Here is an 18,491-nt window from a genome sequence, read left to right as displayed (position 1 = left end):
AGTCAGGTGGCCAGACTCTCAATGTGCAGTTTTGTTTTGTTTAGGGTTTATTATTTATTTAAAGTCTATGAGAGTTTTGCCTGTATGTATGTGTACCATGTGGGTTTGTGGTACCCTCAGAGATCAAAAGAAGGCATCACATACCCCTGGAACTGAAGTTATGGATGGCTGGCTGTGAGCTACCGTGTGGGTGCTGGGAATTGAACTCAGGACCTCTGGAAGAGCAGTCAGTGCTCTTAACCACTGAGCCACCTCTCCAGCCCCTTAAACCACTTCTTTACAGAGTTTACTAGCTCTGCCTGGCTTGGACTATGAGGCTTTTTATGACTCAAATGTCCTGGTTGCCCCTCAACTTAAGACATATTCAGTTTTAGTATGAAAAAGTTCCAAGCCAATAAAACAAGCTGAGATTGTTAACAAAAATCCTCTCTTTGCCTAACCATATTTACCATAATGTACAAGGAAGGACGGTGGCAAGCTACTCTCAACAAGTGAGATGGCAAGCAGGCAGCTCTGCTTAAAACGCAAATACGCATGCACAGCAGAAACTATGGCACACGGAAACTTCTACGTAATTGAGGCTTCCTGAAGAGGAACCATGAAAGAGTTGGGTCCAAAGATAGGACCCTCAAGGAAACACTGAAGAAAAATTCTTCCAACCAAGAGAGAATGGTTGCCACCAACTTTCCTTTTGCAGTGTTTGTCACTGTGAAGACCAACAGGAACTGCACTTCCAGTGCACTCAAGGAGACGGAGCACCAGTGACTAACTCTGTGTCAGACAACATTCTCTTCTCGGAGACATATCCAGGTTATTGCAGATAACTGTGATTTGTTAAATTTTTTTTGCTTAGTAATATTTTATCATATGACTTTACTAGAACTCATTATTGAATATATGAATTTCCCTAATGTTTGAATGTCTTGAAAAATGTTGCTATAAGCATTCTTTTTGTCGTTGATTTGAGAGGACCTGGTAACTTCAGCGTGTATCAGCTGAACTGATACACATCCACCTGCCTGTCTCCCACGTTCTGAGATTAAAGGTGTGTGTCACTGCACTTGAGGAAAACTTAAAACTTTATAATTTATTTAGTTTATGTGTATGGGTGTTTTGCCTGAATGCATGTGTGTGCACCACATGAGCTCCTGGTGCCCTCAAAGGTCAGAAGGTGTTGGATCCCCTAGAACTGCAATTACAGCTGGTTGGGAGCTGTCAAGTAGATGCCAGAACTAAGCCTGGGTCCTCTACAAGAACAGCCCACGTCCCTTACCACTGAGCCTTCTCTCCAGCCCCAGCTATAAACATTCATGTATCTATTTCCTTGTGCTTTTCTTTTGAGCAATAGTCTTACTATGTTGCCAAGGGTGGTCTCAAAACTCCTGGGTCAAACAATCCTTTACAGCAACTGGAACCACAAGGCGGGCACACTATGCCCAGTTTGTGATATGTTTCTATTACAAGTCCCATAGAAGTGGAATTGGTAGGTCAAAAGTTATTCATAGTGTCAGTTTTACTAGACACTGCCAAAGTGTTCTCAAAGGAAATGTGCCTATTAACAGCCCTGAGGTAGGATTTAGAGTCTTGGTAACTCACTTCTTAGTAAGCAAGTCTCAGGTGTAGAAATAGTAGTTTTGTCCACCCGGGTGTGAAATAGACCCATGATTTTAATGATAAAGACATTAAATCTTTTCCATATGCTTGTATTTGTGTAAAGCATTTAAATGCAAATCTTTGTGCATATCCTATTGAGATATTTTAATTCTTTATGTACTTTGGATACTAGTTCTTTGAAAAACAACACTGATTCTTTGAAAATTTCATACACTCATATAATTTATTTGGTGATACCCTTCCACCACTGCCCTCCTCTGTCTCCGTCGAGGGCTTCAACCCTGTCTCCCTCTCAGCTTTACATCCTCTGTTTAAAAATAATTAATACCCTCCCTCCCCAAAACCAATTAGTGCTGCCCGTAACTGCATAAAATTCTTTGCTTTGGTTTTCCTTCTTAAAACTTTAGTTATATGGCACACACCTTTAATCCCAGCACTCTGGAGGTAGAGGCAGGAGGAGCTCTGAGTTTGAGGTCAGCCTGGTCTACAGAACTCCAGGGCAGCCAGGGCTACACAGAGAAACTTTGTCTCAAAACAAAACATTTATGTATATGTATATTTTGCCTGCATGTCTGTTGGTCTACCATGCATACCTAGTGCCCACAGAGACTAGAAGAGGGCATAAGACACTCCCTCCGCCACCCACCCACGTACCCCATGCTGAAGTTACTAGGTCCTCTAGAAAAACAGCCTGTGCTCTTCTTCGTCGCTGAGCCATCTCTCCAGCCCCGAGACAAGTGTTTTTAGAAAGAACCTCTTGCCAAATATTATGTAGAGTATGAGGAAGACCATTAAATATTATATAGAGTATGAGGAAGACCATTAAGAGATAACTGACCTTTGGCATGAATTGTTCTTGGAAGGATCCTGAAGAAGTCACATGTTCAAAAATGATAAAAAGAAAGCATTAGTACAGTAAACACACGCCTTCTTGGCTCTCTAGAGAAACTGTAGCTAGTAACAAAATTTCCTTCATGCGCTTTGACGCCTCCCTACTACCTCTAGACAATGGGTAGAGGCTTGGAATCTTTTACTTCTTTTAACACTTTGGTATTTCTTAGTGGAGAGTCATTACTGAGAACATAGAAATGATGTACATGTAAAAATATCAATAATAAAACTCTATTGAAATGGACTAATATTTTGAGTCACAATGACAGGCCTATTAACCAGGTTTACCACCAGCATGGCTATGATCACATTTTCTGAAAACATTTTTTAAAAGATGTATTTATTTTATGTATGAGTACACTGTTGCTGTCTTCAGACATACCAGAAGAGGGCATCAGATCCCATTACAGATGGTTGAGAGCCACCATGTGGTTGCTGGGAATTGAACTCAGGACCTCGGAGCCATCTCCCCAGCCCTTCTGAAAACATTTTAAAAGGCTCTCAAAAGTCTTCTCTTGCAAAACTATCAGCTGTCAAATGCTCCTAGACATGCAGATAGTGGCTTCCTGGCTTACAGAAATGACCCAGCTTACTCTTTGACACTGAAACTAGGGACTTTGGGGATTATTTAACACTTCTTTTTTCTTTTTAAGTTTTACTTAATGTTGTATGTATAAGTGCTTGCCTGAATGTCTGCATGTACAGCAGGAGACGGTGTTGGACACCCAGGAAATGGATGTAAATACTTGTAAACCTCTTTATCTATGGGTGCTGGGAATCAAGCCTGGGTCCTCTGCAGAGCAGGCAATGAGCCACCTCTCCGACCTGGGGTTATTAACAATGAGAGGGGAAGAGGAGGTAAAGGAAAAAGATTACCAAACGGTCCAGGGTAGCCTTAACCTCAAGATCCTACTGCTTTAACCTTCTCAGTGCTGAGAGTCCATGTATATTATCACCATAACTGCCTCCAAAATGATCTTTAAAATCAGATTTGAGGGATGGGGAGCTGACTTAGCAGGTAAGAGCACTGGCTGCTCTTCCAGAGGATCTGGGTTCAATTCCTAGCACCCAGATAGTAGCTCCAACTCTGTAAGTGCAGTCCCACAGGAACCTGACGCCCTCTTCTGGTCTCCACAAGCACCATCGTGGACATGATGCACAGATAAGAAAGCAAACAAAACACTGAAACACATAAACACAAGTAAAACATTGGGAATAAGAAGCAACGAATTACTCATCTCTGTGACAAGATGGATGAACCTTCAAAACATTACCTAGGCTATCGAGAAGGGACAGACACAAAAGACCACCTGTTCTATAAGTCCCTCCCTGAGGACAGAGGAGTGGCACAGAAAGCTGGGCAACAAGAATATGGCTACTAAGAGGCCTGTGGCTTCTTCGTGGAGTGATCAAGTTGTCCTAAAATTGATTATGCTTATTATCTTACAGTGCCATCAATTGAAAACACTGCTAAGCAGATGAATACATACTTCAAGCCTGAAAACACACAGCTGGTACAGTTCAAATCTTTTCTACTGTTTTAACAACTGAAAGTTCTAAACGTGTGCTAACTACAGTGAGCCTTGTACTGCATCATCAGAAGAGAAAGCAGAGAGCTAAGCCTGCAATATGTGGGTGGTAATCAATTCTAACAAATAAGAAATCATGGAAAATCATGGTTGGTTGGTTGTTTTTTAACTAAGTACCTTAAAGTACCCCTGTTTTACAAGCAATTCATTTCGGGGCCGGGGCAAGAAGAACTTTCATAGCACACTGGAGGAAGGAGAAGAGAGGTGTGCACTGCCCTCGGGACACTGACAGTACGAACATGCTTAGCTGCAGACCCCTTTTGAGTCAGACATAATAAGCGATACATAATAAGGGCACAGCCCCTGACAGTCAAGTCCTTCAGTCAGTTTAGAAAGAAGCCACCTAAGTTAAGTTTAATTTTGTTTTTCAATTCTTTCTTAATTTTATAAAACTAAAAAGAAAAGTAATAATTTTCTGCCAGTTTACACACTTCCCACCGTCCTCATTTCCATGTCAGAACGCTGACGAATCTACTGGGTACCTAAGTGACAATCTGACAAGCTACGGATGGGCACGTCTGGCTGAGCCATACCAGATGTTACTGCTCTTCACTAAGGCTTTAGTAGTGAGAGGTCAGATCAGATCCTACACTCTTCCTGCAGAGACCCTACCACACAACCAGTGTGCATGCGTCTGTATTTCCCAAGGAGTACACTTGCAAACACAATTTCTCAGTTAGCTATGATTTTAGTCCAATATTGTCAATAATTAAAATCAACTGCTTAGCTGAGCATGGCGACCCAGGTCCTCTGAAAGAACAGCCAATGCTCTTAACCACTATGGCGTTTCTCCAATCCCGTCAACTTTTTCTAAAGCTGCCCATAAGTGAAAGTATGTGTATCTTCCAGCTCAAGGCTAAGTCAGCTTCCTTGTCTGTAGAATGAAGATTCAGATGAACTGAATTCTAACATCACTATTCCAGCACAGCTTTCTGAGTCAAGGCATCTTAGCAAGACCTTTAAGATGAGCATTCCAAAGGGCAGGAGAGGAATCTCTCACTCGTGGGGGAGACTGTAGGAGCTCACTACCCCATGTCATCTCTTTCTCTTTCACTAGCTCCACAAGAGACTATTTTCCCAGACATTTCCTCTAGAAGCACTGTACACTGAATACTGACTTAATCTAAAAATAATAAGAAAGAAACGTTAGTCTGGCAGTCATAGGCAGGGCTGCTGGGGTCAGTGAGGGAGGACTGCACGATGAACTTCTGTTTATAAGAAAATGTGAAAGAGAGCACACACTTAAGGGAGGTGCACTTCATCACCAGAGCACAAAGGTAGGAAAGAGAAAGTCAGATTTATGATTATAAGGTATGACAGTAGACACAGGGTCTTTGGCTAATTAGAGATTATAATTAGGCTTTCAAAAGCATAAATAACTGATAAACAAAATATAGAAGGAGCTTGCATTCAATTCCTAAGCTGGGCATTTGCTATTCCAAGAGGATTCTAAATATTTAAAATTTAAGCCTTAAGACATTCAACAGGGCTGGTGAGATGGTTCAGTTGGTAAGAGCACCCGACTGCTCTCCCAAAGGTCCTGAGTTCAAATCCCAGCAACCACATGGTGGCTCACAACCATCCGTAATGAAATCTGACTCCCTCTTCTGGAGTGTTTGACAACAGCTACAGTATACTTACATATAATAAAAATAAATACATCTTTAAAAAAAAAAAGACATCTTCAACAAATCCAACAGTATGGTTTCCTCAGCGTTTTACTCGATGGTGTTCTGTGGCCACTATCTTAAGAAAAACAAGTTGGTAACTTCTGATTTAAAATACTTATGGAGCCAGGCATGGTGGCACACGCCTTTAATCCCAGCATTTGGGAAGCAGAGGCAGGCAGATTTCTGAGTTTGAGGCCAGCCTGGTCTACAGAGTGAATTCCAGGACAACCAGGGCTATACAGAGAAACCCTGTCTCGAAAAACAAAAAATAAATAAATAAAATAAAATACTTATGGAAAGGATTTTCTTTCCCCCATCATATCATGGCCCTTATATCACAAGGTACCACTGTATGAATTTTATTAGGTGCATATTACTTAAAAAGTTAGAAGACAGAAGACTTAAGATGTAAACATTTTATAAATCCAGTTACATAATATCATGTAGTATATAATCCTTGGAACAGGCTTCTCATGAAATTCCAGCATACTAAAATATATCAGTTACTGCAATTTTTTTCAATAAAAACTTCATGTTTTACTGTTGATTTTGAGTACGCTATGTCTATATGAGTGTGTATGTATATGTATGCATATGTATGTATGAGTATGTATGTATGTATATGTATGTATGAGTATGTATGTATATGTATTATGAGTATGTATGTATGAGTATGTATGTATATGTATGTATGAGTATGTATGTATATGTATGTATGTGTGAGTACAGAGCCCTGGGAAGCTGAAAGAGGGTGTGGGTCCCTGGGAGCCACATATGGGTGCTGGAAATCAAACTTCAGTCCTCTGAAAGAACAGCACACACTCTTAACTGCTGAACCATCTTTCTGGTTCCAAATAATTTTTCCAGATGAAAATACAGTTCAATAATTACTGCCTCATAAAGTATATGACCCTATAGTTAGTGTAGTTGTATATAAAAATGTTTTCCTGATGAGAGAAAAAAATACAAAACAAGAAAAACTCCCTAATGTGATTTTCTAAATTCTCTTAAGAACAACTATCAGATTCATATTGAGAAACTGTATCAAAATAAGAACAAAAAGAACCCCCTGTGATAATACATATAATACATCACTGGGGAAAAAGCCTGGGGGTGTAGTTCAGTTGGTAGGATGGCTGCCTAGCACATATGAAGGCCTGGGTTTGATCACCACATTAACCAGGTATGGCTGCCCACACAAGTGACCCCAGAGCTTCGGAGGTGGTGAAAGGAGAACCAAAAGGTCAGCATTCATGAAGTGGTGAGCTTGAGGCCAGCCTGGCTGCATGAGATTGTGTCTCGAGGAAAAGCCCTCCCTCCCGAGGTGAGCATCCCTATTTGGACCGAAACATGTGAGCGAGCAATTCCAGCTGGGAAGTGTGGGAGAGCACTGCCCGGCTTCTCACGCTCACTTTGTTTCTAGAACTTGGTGAGACATTAATGCCTGACACTGCTCAGAGAACAGCATTTTGTTTTTCAAGAGAGACTGGCCAGGACATTTTATGCTTAATTCCCAAAGACCATAGCTGTCTGGAAAATCACATTACCAGAGAGAAGTCTTGATCAGCGGCAGTTACTATTGACCATTGCAAACTCCAGGAAGTTAGGTAGTTAAGACAGGTACAGCAAAGAACTGTTTTTTATTTTTCTGAAGCAGGTTCTCATGTAGACCATGGTATAGCTAAGGTGGTCTTCAAGTACTGACTCTCTTACCCCACCTACCAAGTCTCTTTTTATTATTTTTTTATTTTTGAAGACAACAGTCTGACCATATGGCATCAGCATATCCCAAAGAGTAGAATTATTTTTAATTCTAATTAGTTATTACCGACTAAAGCAGGTGTCATGGCACACCTTCTACCTCAGCACTTGGGAGGCAGAGGCTGGCTGATCTTAGTTCTAAGCCAGCCAAAGCTACAGAGAAAAATAAACTTGTCAGATCGACAAATTAAAAATCTTCAAAAATTTTATATTGTACTATGTGCTGCCATCAACTGGGATATTATCAGTCTACTGTGAAACAATGGTGACCATTACCACTTATTAGCTGGAACATGAAAAGCTGTTTCTAAAAGAAGAGGGAAATGAAGACTGGGCACGGTGGCCTATGCCTATAACCCAGAGCTCCAGAAGGGAAGGCAGGAGGGCTGAAGTTCGAGGTCATCCTCAGCAGACACAGCAGACCCAGGTCTGGAACACTGACTTTCTCTGGGAAGAAGGCAGAGGCTGCCTGAGGGGGAGAAGTGGTGCAGAGAAGGGAAGGGAAGGAGAAGATGAGAACTCTATCCCACAAAAATGAAGGCTGTGCTTCAGAAATCATATTTTTACAGATTCAGAAACCCTGAACCACAGAAAGGAAACTAATTAATAAATGAGCTTCCCTCCCATTCGGGAAGGAAAGCCATCTCTGCATCCTAGGATAGGAAGTGTCTGCCTCATCCTCTGTGAGAAGCCGGATCACTTCTCAGCCTTTTGCTAACATCAAGCACGGAGATAAAGCTGAGGGATCAAGACTTTCTTCCTGGAAAAGAAATCAGTTTGGAATATAATTCTATGAAGACCTGGTAGGTAGCCTTGAAATTTTTCCAAAAGGCTGCCTTTGCCTAATGTGCCTGGAGGGTAAGAGACGACCTGCTGGAAACAAACAACAGCCAGAAGGATCCTAATGGAGACGGGTCCCTGGGGAACAAGTAACTGGAGAAAAACAGGCTTGAAAGCACAGCTCTCCGTCCCTCCCTAACCTGGATGGGGCTATACTACATTTCCACATCTAAGTCACCATGCTACTTGGTGCTCCGAGGAGGCTTTTCTATACTTCTTGCAGGGGGGGAAAATCCAGGGCCAATCATTTTATTTCAGCTGATCAGTCTCTAATTGCTTGGCTTACAGAAGGCAGCAATGCTTGCACAGGAGCAAATTCAGTGTCCCCGGGTTTTATCTGCAGTGGCAGGCAGACAGGCACGTCGGTCAGCACAGGGTGTGCTGCCTGCCTTCCTTCCTATCACCTGTGCTCTTTAAAGTGCAAACCCAGGAGGCTGAACAAGTGGCTCACTGGTTAAGAGCACTGGCTACTCTTCCAGAGGACCAGGGTTCCTTTCTCTGCACCTTCATGGCAGCCCTCAACTGTCTGTAGCTCCCGTTCACACCAATGTACAGAAAATAAAATTAAATAAATTATCTAAAAAAAAAAACAAACAAACTGCAAAGCTAGCTCGACTCCAGAGATTCTAAACAGAATTAGTGCAAGCCCAGGAAAAGAACACTGGTGCAAGGAACAGAATTTCTGAAACACTGCAGTGGATTCCGCACAAACGTTGTGCCTCCTGTATCAACAATAAGAAAACCAACAAGAAACAACTGATAGAGTTCTAGAGACCGTAACTGACCAGTGTCTTTCTCTTGCTTTAACATATGAGTGCGTTCATGATCGCCTTGGGAAACTGGTGAGGGCCACTAGGTTCAAGGTCGCCTGTGAAAGCTTGGACTCAGGGTGGCGTTCTCTAGAAATGTTCAATTAAGATCATATTAGCTCAAATTTTACCTTAATGTCACAAGAGGATTCAAGACTGAGTGAGGTAAGAGGAGGGAGAGGGAAAACCAACCGTCAGTGGTCACAAACGTTTAAAGAGTCATTCCATCTCCTTAGTAACTTAACAGAGCGAGCGAGCAGTATAGAAGAGTTAATTATATACACACCCTGGATTTCAGGGCAACAGAAGGCACACGCTGCCAAGCAAGCAGCCTCTTGAATTGAAAGAATTCTTGTGCCCAGGCCAATCTGAATTGCTGTGTCAAACCCGCTCATTATTTCCTGGCTCAATGAAGAATGAGAATCTAGAAGGAAGAGGGGGAGACTATTGTGTCCAGGATGAGCTAGGAGACACCCAGACTGCTATCCCTTTACTAAAGGGCACGGAACAACCTCTAAATGACAGAAGTCAAGGGAAGCAGCCGAGAACATGGGAGGTGCCACTGCCTGCTTATAGGAAGTAGAAAAGACTTCCACGCTTTCCTCTTGGTCCGTAAGTGAGGCAAAGCACACCGGGGGTTTCCAACACCCAAGTGCTACACTTGCTGTTCTAGCTGAGCCGGTGAGAGAACTGGGAAGGTGTGGACAATCTGAGCACAGAGGAGTTTAAATTTCTGAGGAAATGAGGACAGAAAGAAAGAAAGACCTTTTTTTTCTTTTCTTTTCTTTTCTTTTTTTGGTTTTTCGAGACAGGGTTTCTCTGTGTAGCCCTGGCTGTCCTGGAACTCACTCTGTAGACCAGGCTGGCCTCGAACTCAGAAATTCGCCTGCCTCTGCCTCCCAAGTGCTAGGATTAAAGGCGTGCGCCACCACCGCCTGGCTAAGAAAGACCTTTATATTATAAAGAAGATATCTTGTAGAAAAAAAATTTATCACAGTATCCATCACATGTTTTAAGTAAAAATAAGAGGTCTTCCCAAACTGAACCCATAAACTAATTTCTTTCAAAGCCACAGTAAACACACTTTGGAGTCTCAATAAAGAAAGCTCGCAGAGCATTAATAAGGTGTTTCCTACTGGGCTGAAGAGCTGTCTCAGCCATTCAAGGCTGGGCTCACAACAGAAATGTTAAAATGATTCCTTCTGTCTAAGATTTAGCTTTTCCTTTTTTCCTGACAGGTGTAAAGTCCAAATTCCTTAAAAATAGAATTCTGGGGCTGGTGAGATGGCTCAGTGGGTAAGAGCACCCTACTGTTCTCCCGAAGGTCCGGAGTTCAAATCCCAGCAACCACATGGTGGCTCACAACCATCTGTAACAAGATCTGACTCCCTCTTCTGGACAGCTACAGTGTACTTACATATAATAAATAAATAAATCTTTAAAAAAAAAAAAAAAATAGAATTCTGGGAGCCAAGCAGGGTGACACAAACCTTAAATCCCAGCACTCAGGAGCCAGAGGCAGGGGAATCTCGGGGAATTTAAGGCTAGCCTGGTCTACAAGGCACAGTCAGGGCTGTTCCACAGAGAAACTCTATCATGAAAAACAAAAACAACAACAAAAACCCAGAATTGTTGTTTGGATAAAAGTGAAGATGAACTTGCAGAGATCCGTCTGTCTTCCCTCCCAAGCACTGGGACTGAAAGCATAGATCACATTCTCTGGCTCTTTTTATTTCATTTATATGCATGACTGTTCTGCCTATAGGAATGCCACTGTGCACAGTGTGTATGCAGGGTCAGCAGACGCCAGAAGAGGAGGCTGGACCCCTGGGACTGGGATTATAAACAATTCGGAGCTACCAGAAGGGTGCTAGGGATCAACCCTCATCTCCTGGAGAGCAACTGCATTCTTAGCCACTGAGCAATCTCCCCAGGGAATTTTTTGTTGTTATCATTTTGGTTTTTTGCTTGTTTGTTCTTGTTTTGTTTGTTTTTGTTGTATGTGTGTGTAACCGGTTCGGTTTGGTTTGGTTTTGTGTTTTGTTTTGTTTTGTTTTGTGAGAAGGTTTCTCTGTATAACTCTAGCTATCCTGGAACTTACCCTGTAGACCAGGCTGGCCTCAAACTCAGAGATCTGCCTGCCTCTGCCTCCCTGAGTGCTGGAATTAAAGGCGTGCGCCACCACCACCTGGTTTTTCCAGCCAATTTTAACTTCTCCTATTAAAATTATTTTTAAAAGCAATTTTACTCAAGTTAATAGAAATACTTGAAACACACAAGACAAAGTAGTGACTTCTTACCTTGTCATCGCCTTTAGGTTTAAGGTCACTCTGTTTAAAAAGAGAGAGAAAAACAATATTCAAGATGCATCTAAATGAGGGCGAGCAATCTGTTAGCTCCTTCAGAGATGTCAGAGTCTGAAGAAGGTGCCAGGTCCACCTGTTAGCACATCAGGATCCCCTATTAGAATGCTAAGCCCAAAGGACTTATAGATACATAATAAATAATGTTAGCAAGAAACTTGCAAGAATAACCAAACCACTATTTGGGGAACAGGTGTTATTAATTACAAGAATCAATCAATAAAAGACGAAAACCAGTTCCCTTGGCTTTTCAGATACTGTATGTACAACACAGGATGGCTCGATGATTCTGGGGCAAACCTGGCCTGAGAGCCAGGCTGAATGAATTTTTACTCTAAATAATTCAATCTTTCATCCTGCTGGTGGCTGTCAAGTAGTTTTCTCTGCATAAGCATCTGAGCGCTACAACAGTTCTTACCGGATGGACATCTCCAATGTAGTACTGCTTTAGCATCTCCCTGGCATCAGGGGAGTGGCCGACATCTTCAAAGCTTTCAGTTGCATCAGCACCCGCTTGTTCCAGCAGAACCTCTTCCCCGCCAGGATGCTAGGAAGAAATAGCATTTGCTGAATAGAGGGCTCTCTGAAAAAGCAAACTAAAGTTTTTTCTTTCCATCCCCTTTCTTCCTTTAGTGGAACAAATTGTGTGCCACTTTTGAGGGTGTATCAGGAAGGATACAGCATCATTTTCTACAATATTCTGGCACAGACTGCATAATATGCATATTAATTGATTTCCTTTGTTGACATTAAAACTGCAACAAAACTCACAAGTGAGAACGCCAGAATTTCTGGAACTTTTTTTTTTTTTTTTTTTTTTGAGACAGTGTTTCTCTGTATAGCCCTGGCTGTCCTGGAGCTCACTTTGTAGACCAGGCTGGCCTCAAACTCAGAAATCTGCCTGCCTCTGCCTCCCAAGTGCTGGGATTAAAGGCGTGCGCCACCACGCTCAGCTCTGGAACTCTCTTTATTCTACTCTTGAATTTTTTTCTTTCTTCCTCCTCCTTCCCTCCACTTACTCCTTTTTGGAGATGGGGTCTCATGTGGTACAGCTGGTCTGAAATGTATAGCCCAAGAGAGCTTAAACGCCAGATCTTCCTGTCCCCTTGGACTGCAGGTGTGGACCACCATGTCCACATTACTGAGGTGCTGGGGACCGAACCCAGGGCCTCATGCATGGCAGACAGGGACTCTCCCAGCTGAGCTATTCTTTTGCCCATGCCCTTTCTCTCTTTCTTTTGAAAACACTTACCTACTCGCTTGTGTACATGTGTGCATGTGTGTACATGTGTGCACGTGCATTAATCCTTCCTGCCTCAGCTTCTGGATGGTTAGTCTCGAAACTTTTTGTAAATTTAAAACTCTTTTCCTTCTCTTCTCTTCTTTTCTTTTTTTTTGGTTTTGAGACAAGGTTTTTTTCTCTGTGTATCCTTGACTGTCCTGGAAGTGGCTCTGTAGACCAGGCTGAACTCAAATTCTCGGAGATCTACCTGCTCTGCCTTCTCTAGTGCTGGGATCACAGGCATCTGCCACCTTCACCCAGCTTAAAATTGTTTTTAAATTAAAAAAAAAAAAAATGAGAGAGCCCAACAACCTGATTTTGATCCCTGAAACCTATGAATAGAACCAACTTCCAAAAGTTGTCCTGACTTCCCTCCACTCTCTGGAGCAGTTTCACACACATGTGCACACAGAGAAACAAATAAATAAAGTTAATTTTTAAAAAGTTGGCACCTGCTAGGCATGACAGATACCTTTTAGCCCAGCACACGGAAGGCAGAAGCAAACAGATCTCTGAGTTCCAGGCCAGCCTGGCAATTAGAGAGAGTTCTAAGGCCATCCAGGGCTGCAAGAAGGGCTCTGTCTACAAACAGACAGACAGACAGACAAAAAGTAGATACATGAAAATGCCAAAGGGGACTGCAGAGGCTGCACCAAGTGAACACTGTATCTTCTGAAACTGTATTCACCAAGTATTCCCTATTTAAAAACTTTATTTTCTAAACTAACACACAGCAGTCCCTGACTTCAATACTCAGCAAACATTTGCTTATTAGCAAATTTAGAATTTTCATTAGCACACCCAAGCCTATGTTTCTGAAATACTCATGTCTTTTTAGTTACTTTTTATAACAACCACTTTAAAAACATTATTATTTTAAAGATTAATTCAAGAGAAATGCAAACCTTTCCAAGTCACCTACCCATCACAGTCACTCACTCATCAGCTCCCTGAGGATCAGAGCAGCTGCTATTTTAGTCTCCTAAAAGGTCTCCACCCAGGAGAGCCCAGCGTCTAACCATGCTATTTTAGTGCAGGAGTGAGACTGTCACCACTCAGCTGTTCCGTCTTGAGAGAAAGTGAAGTCACCGCATGGGGAACCACATCCCAATTTGCGCTATGTCTAAACTATGGAAATATTTCCCCTTTATCCTATTCCCAACAAACAGGCTTTCCTAGTCAGGATAAGCCAAGCCTGGTGGCACAGGCCCCATAATCCCAGCGTCACAAGAGACTGAGGCAGGGCATCCCAAACTCAAGCCGGTGGGGGCAACTTTGTCAGCTCCTGCATCAAAATGAAAAGCAAGCTGGACGTGGTGGCGCTGGACGTAGTGACGCACACCTTTAGTTCCCAGCACTCAGGAGACAGAGGCAGAGGCTGTGGACGTCTGTGAAGACTTAAGAGCTGCCCTTACCACTGAGAAGAACTGGGAGGAGAGAGGTGGTCCTCCCAAGGGAAGAACACACTAGTTGGCTATCTTCTGCCAAATGGTCAGCCTTAAAAACATACATACATACATACATACATACATAAACACATACATACACACATACACACATACACACACACATACACACACACATACACACAAGCAGACAGGAAACACCACACAGATTTGACAGGTCATTTTAAAGAATATATATGTATATACAAGTACATATGTGCCTATAATAACGATTGATTTAAAACAAAAAAGGCCAAAAATATGAAGGAGAGCAGGAACGGGTATTTGAGAGGATTTGGATAGAGAACTATTGTACTTAAAATACAATCTCAAAAATTAACAACCATGTATTTTTTAAAAATAAATAAAATATGATTTTTTTTAAAAAGTTGCCAGGCTGGAGAGATGGCTCAGCGGTTAAGAGCGCTGACCGCTCTCACAGAGGTCCTGAGTTCGATTCCCACCAAGTACATGGTGGCTCACAACCATCTGTAATGGGATCCGATGCACTCTTCTGTGTATGTCTGAAGACAGCTACAGTATACTCATATAAATAAAAAAATAAATCTTAAAAAAAAAGAGAGAGAGAGAGCATTAAAAAAAAAAAGTTGCCCTTAACCTGGTAACTACTGAGCAGGGCGTGGTGGCACACGTCTTTAATCCCAGCACTTGGAAGGAAGAGGCAGATGGATTCCTGAGTTCGAGGACAGCCTGGTCTACAAAGTGAGTTCCAGGACAGTCAGGGCTACACAGAGAAACCCTGTCTCGAAGAAAAAAAAAAAAAGAAAAAAACAACCTGGTAACTACTGTTCAAAAGAGTCTCTCTAAATAAAAGGGAAGCTGTATAATAAATACATGGACATGCAACAGGACCATTCTTTCCTGAGCCTAAAACCTAGAAAGTAGAGGAAATAATAAATGTGTGGCTGGTAATTCACAAGGAAAAAGCCAACCTAGAAATGTTTTAGGGGGCTCAGCAGTTTAGTGGGCTCTTACAGAGGACCCAGGTTCAGTTCCCAGCCCCCACATGGTGATTCACAACCATCTGTAACTCCAATTCCAGGGAACCCAATCCCTTCCGCAAGCACCAAAGCACACATACGTGAAGGCAAAACACTGACATTTCATCTATATAAAATAAATGAATAAATAACAATAAAAAAATGATATCATGTAAAAAAAATCTTTTTTTAGGGGGTGGGAATTGAGACAGAATCTCACTATGTAGCCTGACTGTCTAGGAACTCACTATTTAGTCCTTGAATTCACAGAGATCCACCTGCCTCTGACTCCCAAGTGCTGCAGTTAAAAAAAAAATCTTTAAAAAGTTAAAAATGAAATATTTTAGGACAGAGAGATGGCTCAGTGAATACATGCATGAAAACCAGAAGTCATATAAATGCCAGGTGGCCACGGCAGCTCCCTGTAATTCCAGAGCTCAGAAGGTAGAGATAAGGGATCATTGGAGCAAGGTGGCTAGCTAGACCAGCCATATCGGTGAGCTCCGAATTCAGCTGAGAGATCCTGCCTCAAACTAAAGAAGACTGGCAAGGTCAACTTCAGCCTCCACATACATGTCTACACTCACACAGAGAGCACACGCAAACATATCCACCTACATCACACACATAAATTTTAAAACATGACACTGAACATACCAAATCCCCAGAGAGATCACTGCTGCCACAAGTGAGCTATCACTCGGCTGAACTAAAGGCCGACTTCCTCTGCCGAAGCTGGTTTACGCAACGGTGTAGATGAAGGGCAATGGCTGCAGACACAGATATGAGTGAGCTGCCCTGGGATACTCTACCTGTATTAAATGTCCCAGAGAAGTGACAGAGTGACATTTCTGTCAAGAAGTAGATGTAGGGCCGGTGAGATGGTTTATCCAGGACAGCACTTGATGTGCAAACCTGACAAACTGAGTTTAATCCCCAGAACTCAGGGTGAAAAGAGTAAGCCAACCAGAAATGTGTATGCATAAATATCTTAAAATACATGCAGATGTGTTACAGATCAAACTAGAAAAGCAGTGCAAATTATGAAATAGAATTAATTGAGGCAAGGGAAAGATAAGAGGAAAAAAATGGGTGACAGCTTATTTGTTTTTTTTTTTGTTGTTGTTGTTTTGAGATCGGGTCTCACTATGTAGCTCTCTCCGGCTGTCCTGGAATTCACAATAGACTAACTAGGCTGGCCTCAAACTCACAAGAGATGCATCCACCACTGCCTCTCCAGGGCCGAGATTAGCATGGGGCACCATCCTCACTTGTAAAAGCTTACTGGATTGATGGTTAAGGTTCTAACTCTTGCTTTTGACAGTAACCACATTAGCTACTTTTGTATCACTGGATCAAAAAAAGTAACAGAATATCAGGGCGGAGGAGACTTCTATTGTGTGGATTTCAAAGGATTTCTGCTCCATGTAGAAAGGCATGGTGGCAGGAACAGGAGACATTGAGAGTAGGACTAGAACCTGCAGTTGGTGCTGTTTTCAAAAGACCGGCTCCCAATGACCTATTTTTGTCAACTTAGGCCCCACCTCCTAAAAGATCCACAGCCTCCCAAAATATTGTCAGCCTTTGGCAGACAAGTGGTAGTAAGTCTGAAGGGGGCATTTCTAAGTCAATGCATAATAACTAAGATGTATATAAGAGTGCATAAAAGGAGTGCTTTATAATAGTGTATTATGCAAAAGCTAGACATCAGCACAGCAGTCACTTTGGGGAGCGGGAGGCGAACTAATTAGGAAGAAACTCCAGAACTTGGAACACAATTTCACAGATGTACAAACTTAGGAAAAACTCACTAAGCATGCTTTCAGGCTTTGTGCATTCTTGTGTTACAGTTTTTTAAAATATGTCTTCAGAACTATGCAGCTGACATCAGAGAAGAGGAAACACCTGGGCATGTTTACTGACTAGACACAGGCAGAAAGTTTTGAATGTTTTGCACTGCACAGCACTTTCTTCAAGCAGCATTTTAGATGGAAGCCCAATATATACACTCACGTACAAGTGAAGAGTGTTCAGCAACCTTCAAGAGTCAATCTAAAAACCATCCACACGTATAAATGGACAAATGACAAATCAACACCACCAGTAGCAGGCACAAGGCGGTTCCTAGCGTCAGCGTCACAGGACTTTGAGAGCTGCTTGTAGCCTGCCAGGACTTAAAAATGCCCTGCTGTGCTATCTTCAGAGGTCAGATAAGGAAAGGAGACTTGAGAACAGTTCACAAGGTGCGCCACTCCACCCCGCTCAAAGGCTGCAAGTCCTATGGTAGCAGAGAGTACATTCTAGACCTAGCCCAAAGTTAGGAGAGATGGGACCAAGTTCAATTGTAGCCCAAACAGCTCCTGTCTGCCAGTTTTTGTGCTGGTTAATGTTCAGTGTCAATTTACCAGGATTTAGACTCACCTAGAAAACACAGCTCTAGATGTGTCTGTGAGGATGTTTCTAGAATGTTCCTAAGAAAGGCCTTGAATGTAGGAGACTGCACGTGACCAGCCACCTCTCACATCACTCGTCACACTTTCCCTGCCATGGTGGCAGGTTCCCTCAAACTGTGAGTCAAGATAAATCTCTCCATAATGCCAACTATTTGTCACAGCAAGAAAAAAGTCACTAATACAGAAATAATAAACACTGTCTTGGCTACAATAGTAAGAAATTGAAAGCTAGCCGGGCGTGATGGTGCACGCCTTTAATCCCAGCACTTGGGAGGCAGAGGCAGGCAGATCTCCGAGTTCGAGGCCAGCCTGGTCTACAGAGTGAGTTCCAGGACAGCCAAGGCTATACAGAGAAACCCTGTCTCGGAAAAAAAAAATAAAGAAAGAAATCGAAAGCTAGGCATAGTGGCACGTGACTGCAAACCCAGCACTCGGAGGCAGAGATAAAATCATCAGAAATAAGACTGAGCTCAGGGCTGGAAAGATGGCTCAGCAATTAAGACAATGTGCTGTTCTTGAAAGGGCCAGAGCTCAGTTCCCAGCACCTTATTGTGCGGCTCACAACCTCCTGTAACTCCATCTCCAGGGGGATCTGGAATCTGCAGACACCGTAAACAAGCACATATCTACACACAGACACATACATGCACTCACATGCACATATCTACACACAGACACATACATGCACTCACATGCACATATCTACACACAGACACATACATATACACATAGTAAAAAGATAAAAGTTCTTAAAGATACTACAAGACAAGTTC

At 42.4% G+C, this 18,491-nt stretch overlaps 1 protein-coding gene across 1 annotated transcript in view; it reads right to left on the bottom strand.

Annotated features, from left to right (window-relative positions):
- Nucleotides 1–18,491, bottom strand: part of Cyb5b (cytochrome b5 type B) — a 36,810-nt gene that overhangs the window by 5,576 nt on the left and 12,743 nt on the right. Inside the window, exons 2-4 of the mRNA NM_025558.5 lie at nucleotides 11,956–12,084; nucleotides 11,475–11,504; nucleotides 2,453–2,481 (exon numbers count right to left, since the gene is read on the bottom strand). Coding sequence (NP_079834.2) covers nucleotides 2,453–2,481; nucleotides 11,475–11,504; nucleotides 11,956–12,084 — 188 coding nt within the window. The remainder of the gene's footprint in view (nucleotides 1–2,452; nucleotides 2,482–11,474; nucleotides 11,505–11,955; nucleotides 12,085–18,491) is intronic.

This window comes from Mus musculus, chromosome 8 (assembly GCF_000001635.26).
Source record: "Mus musculus strain C57BL/6J chromosome 8, GRCm38.p6 C57BL/6J".
NCBI classification, from domain to species: Eukaryota; Metazoa; Chordata; class Mammalia; order Rodentia; family Muridae; genus Mus; species Mus musculus.
The sequence above is the reverse complement of the archived record's forward strand: the minus strand, read 5'-3'. Positions and strand labels throughout refer to the sequence as shown.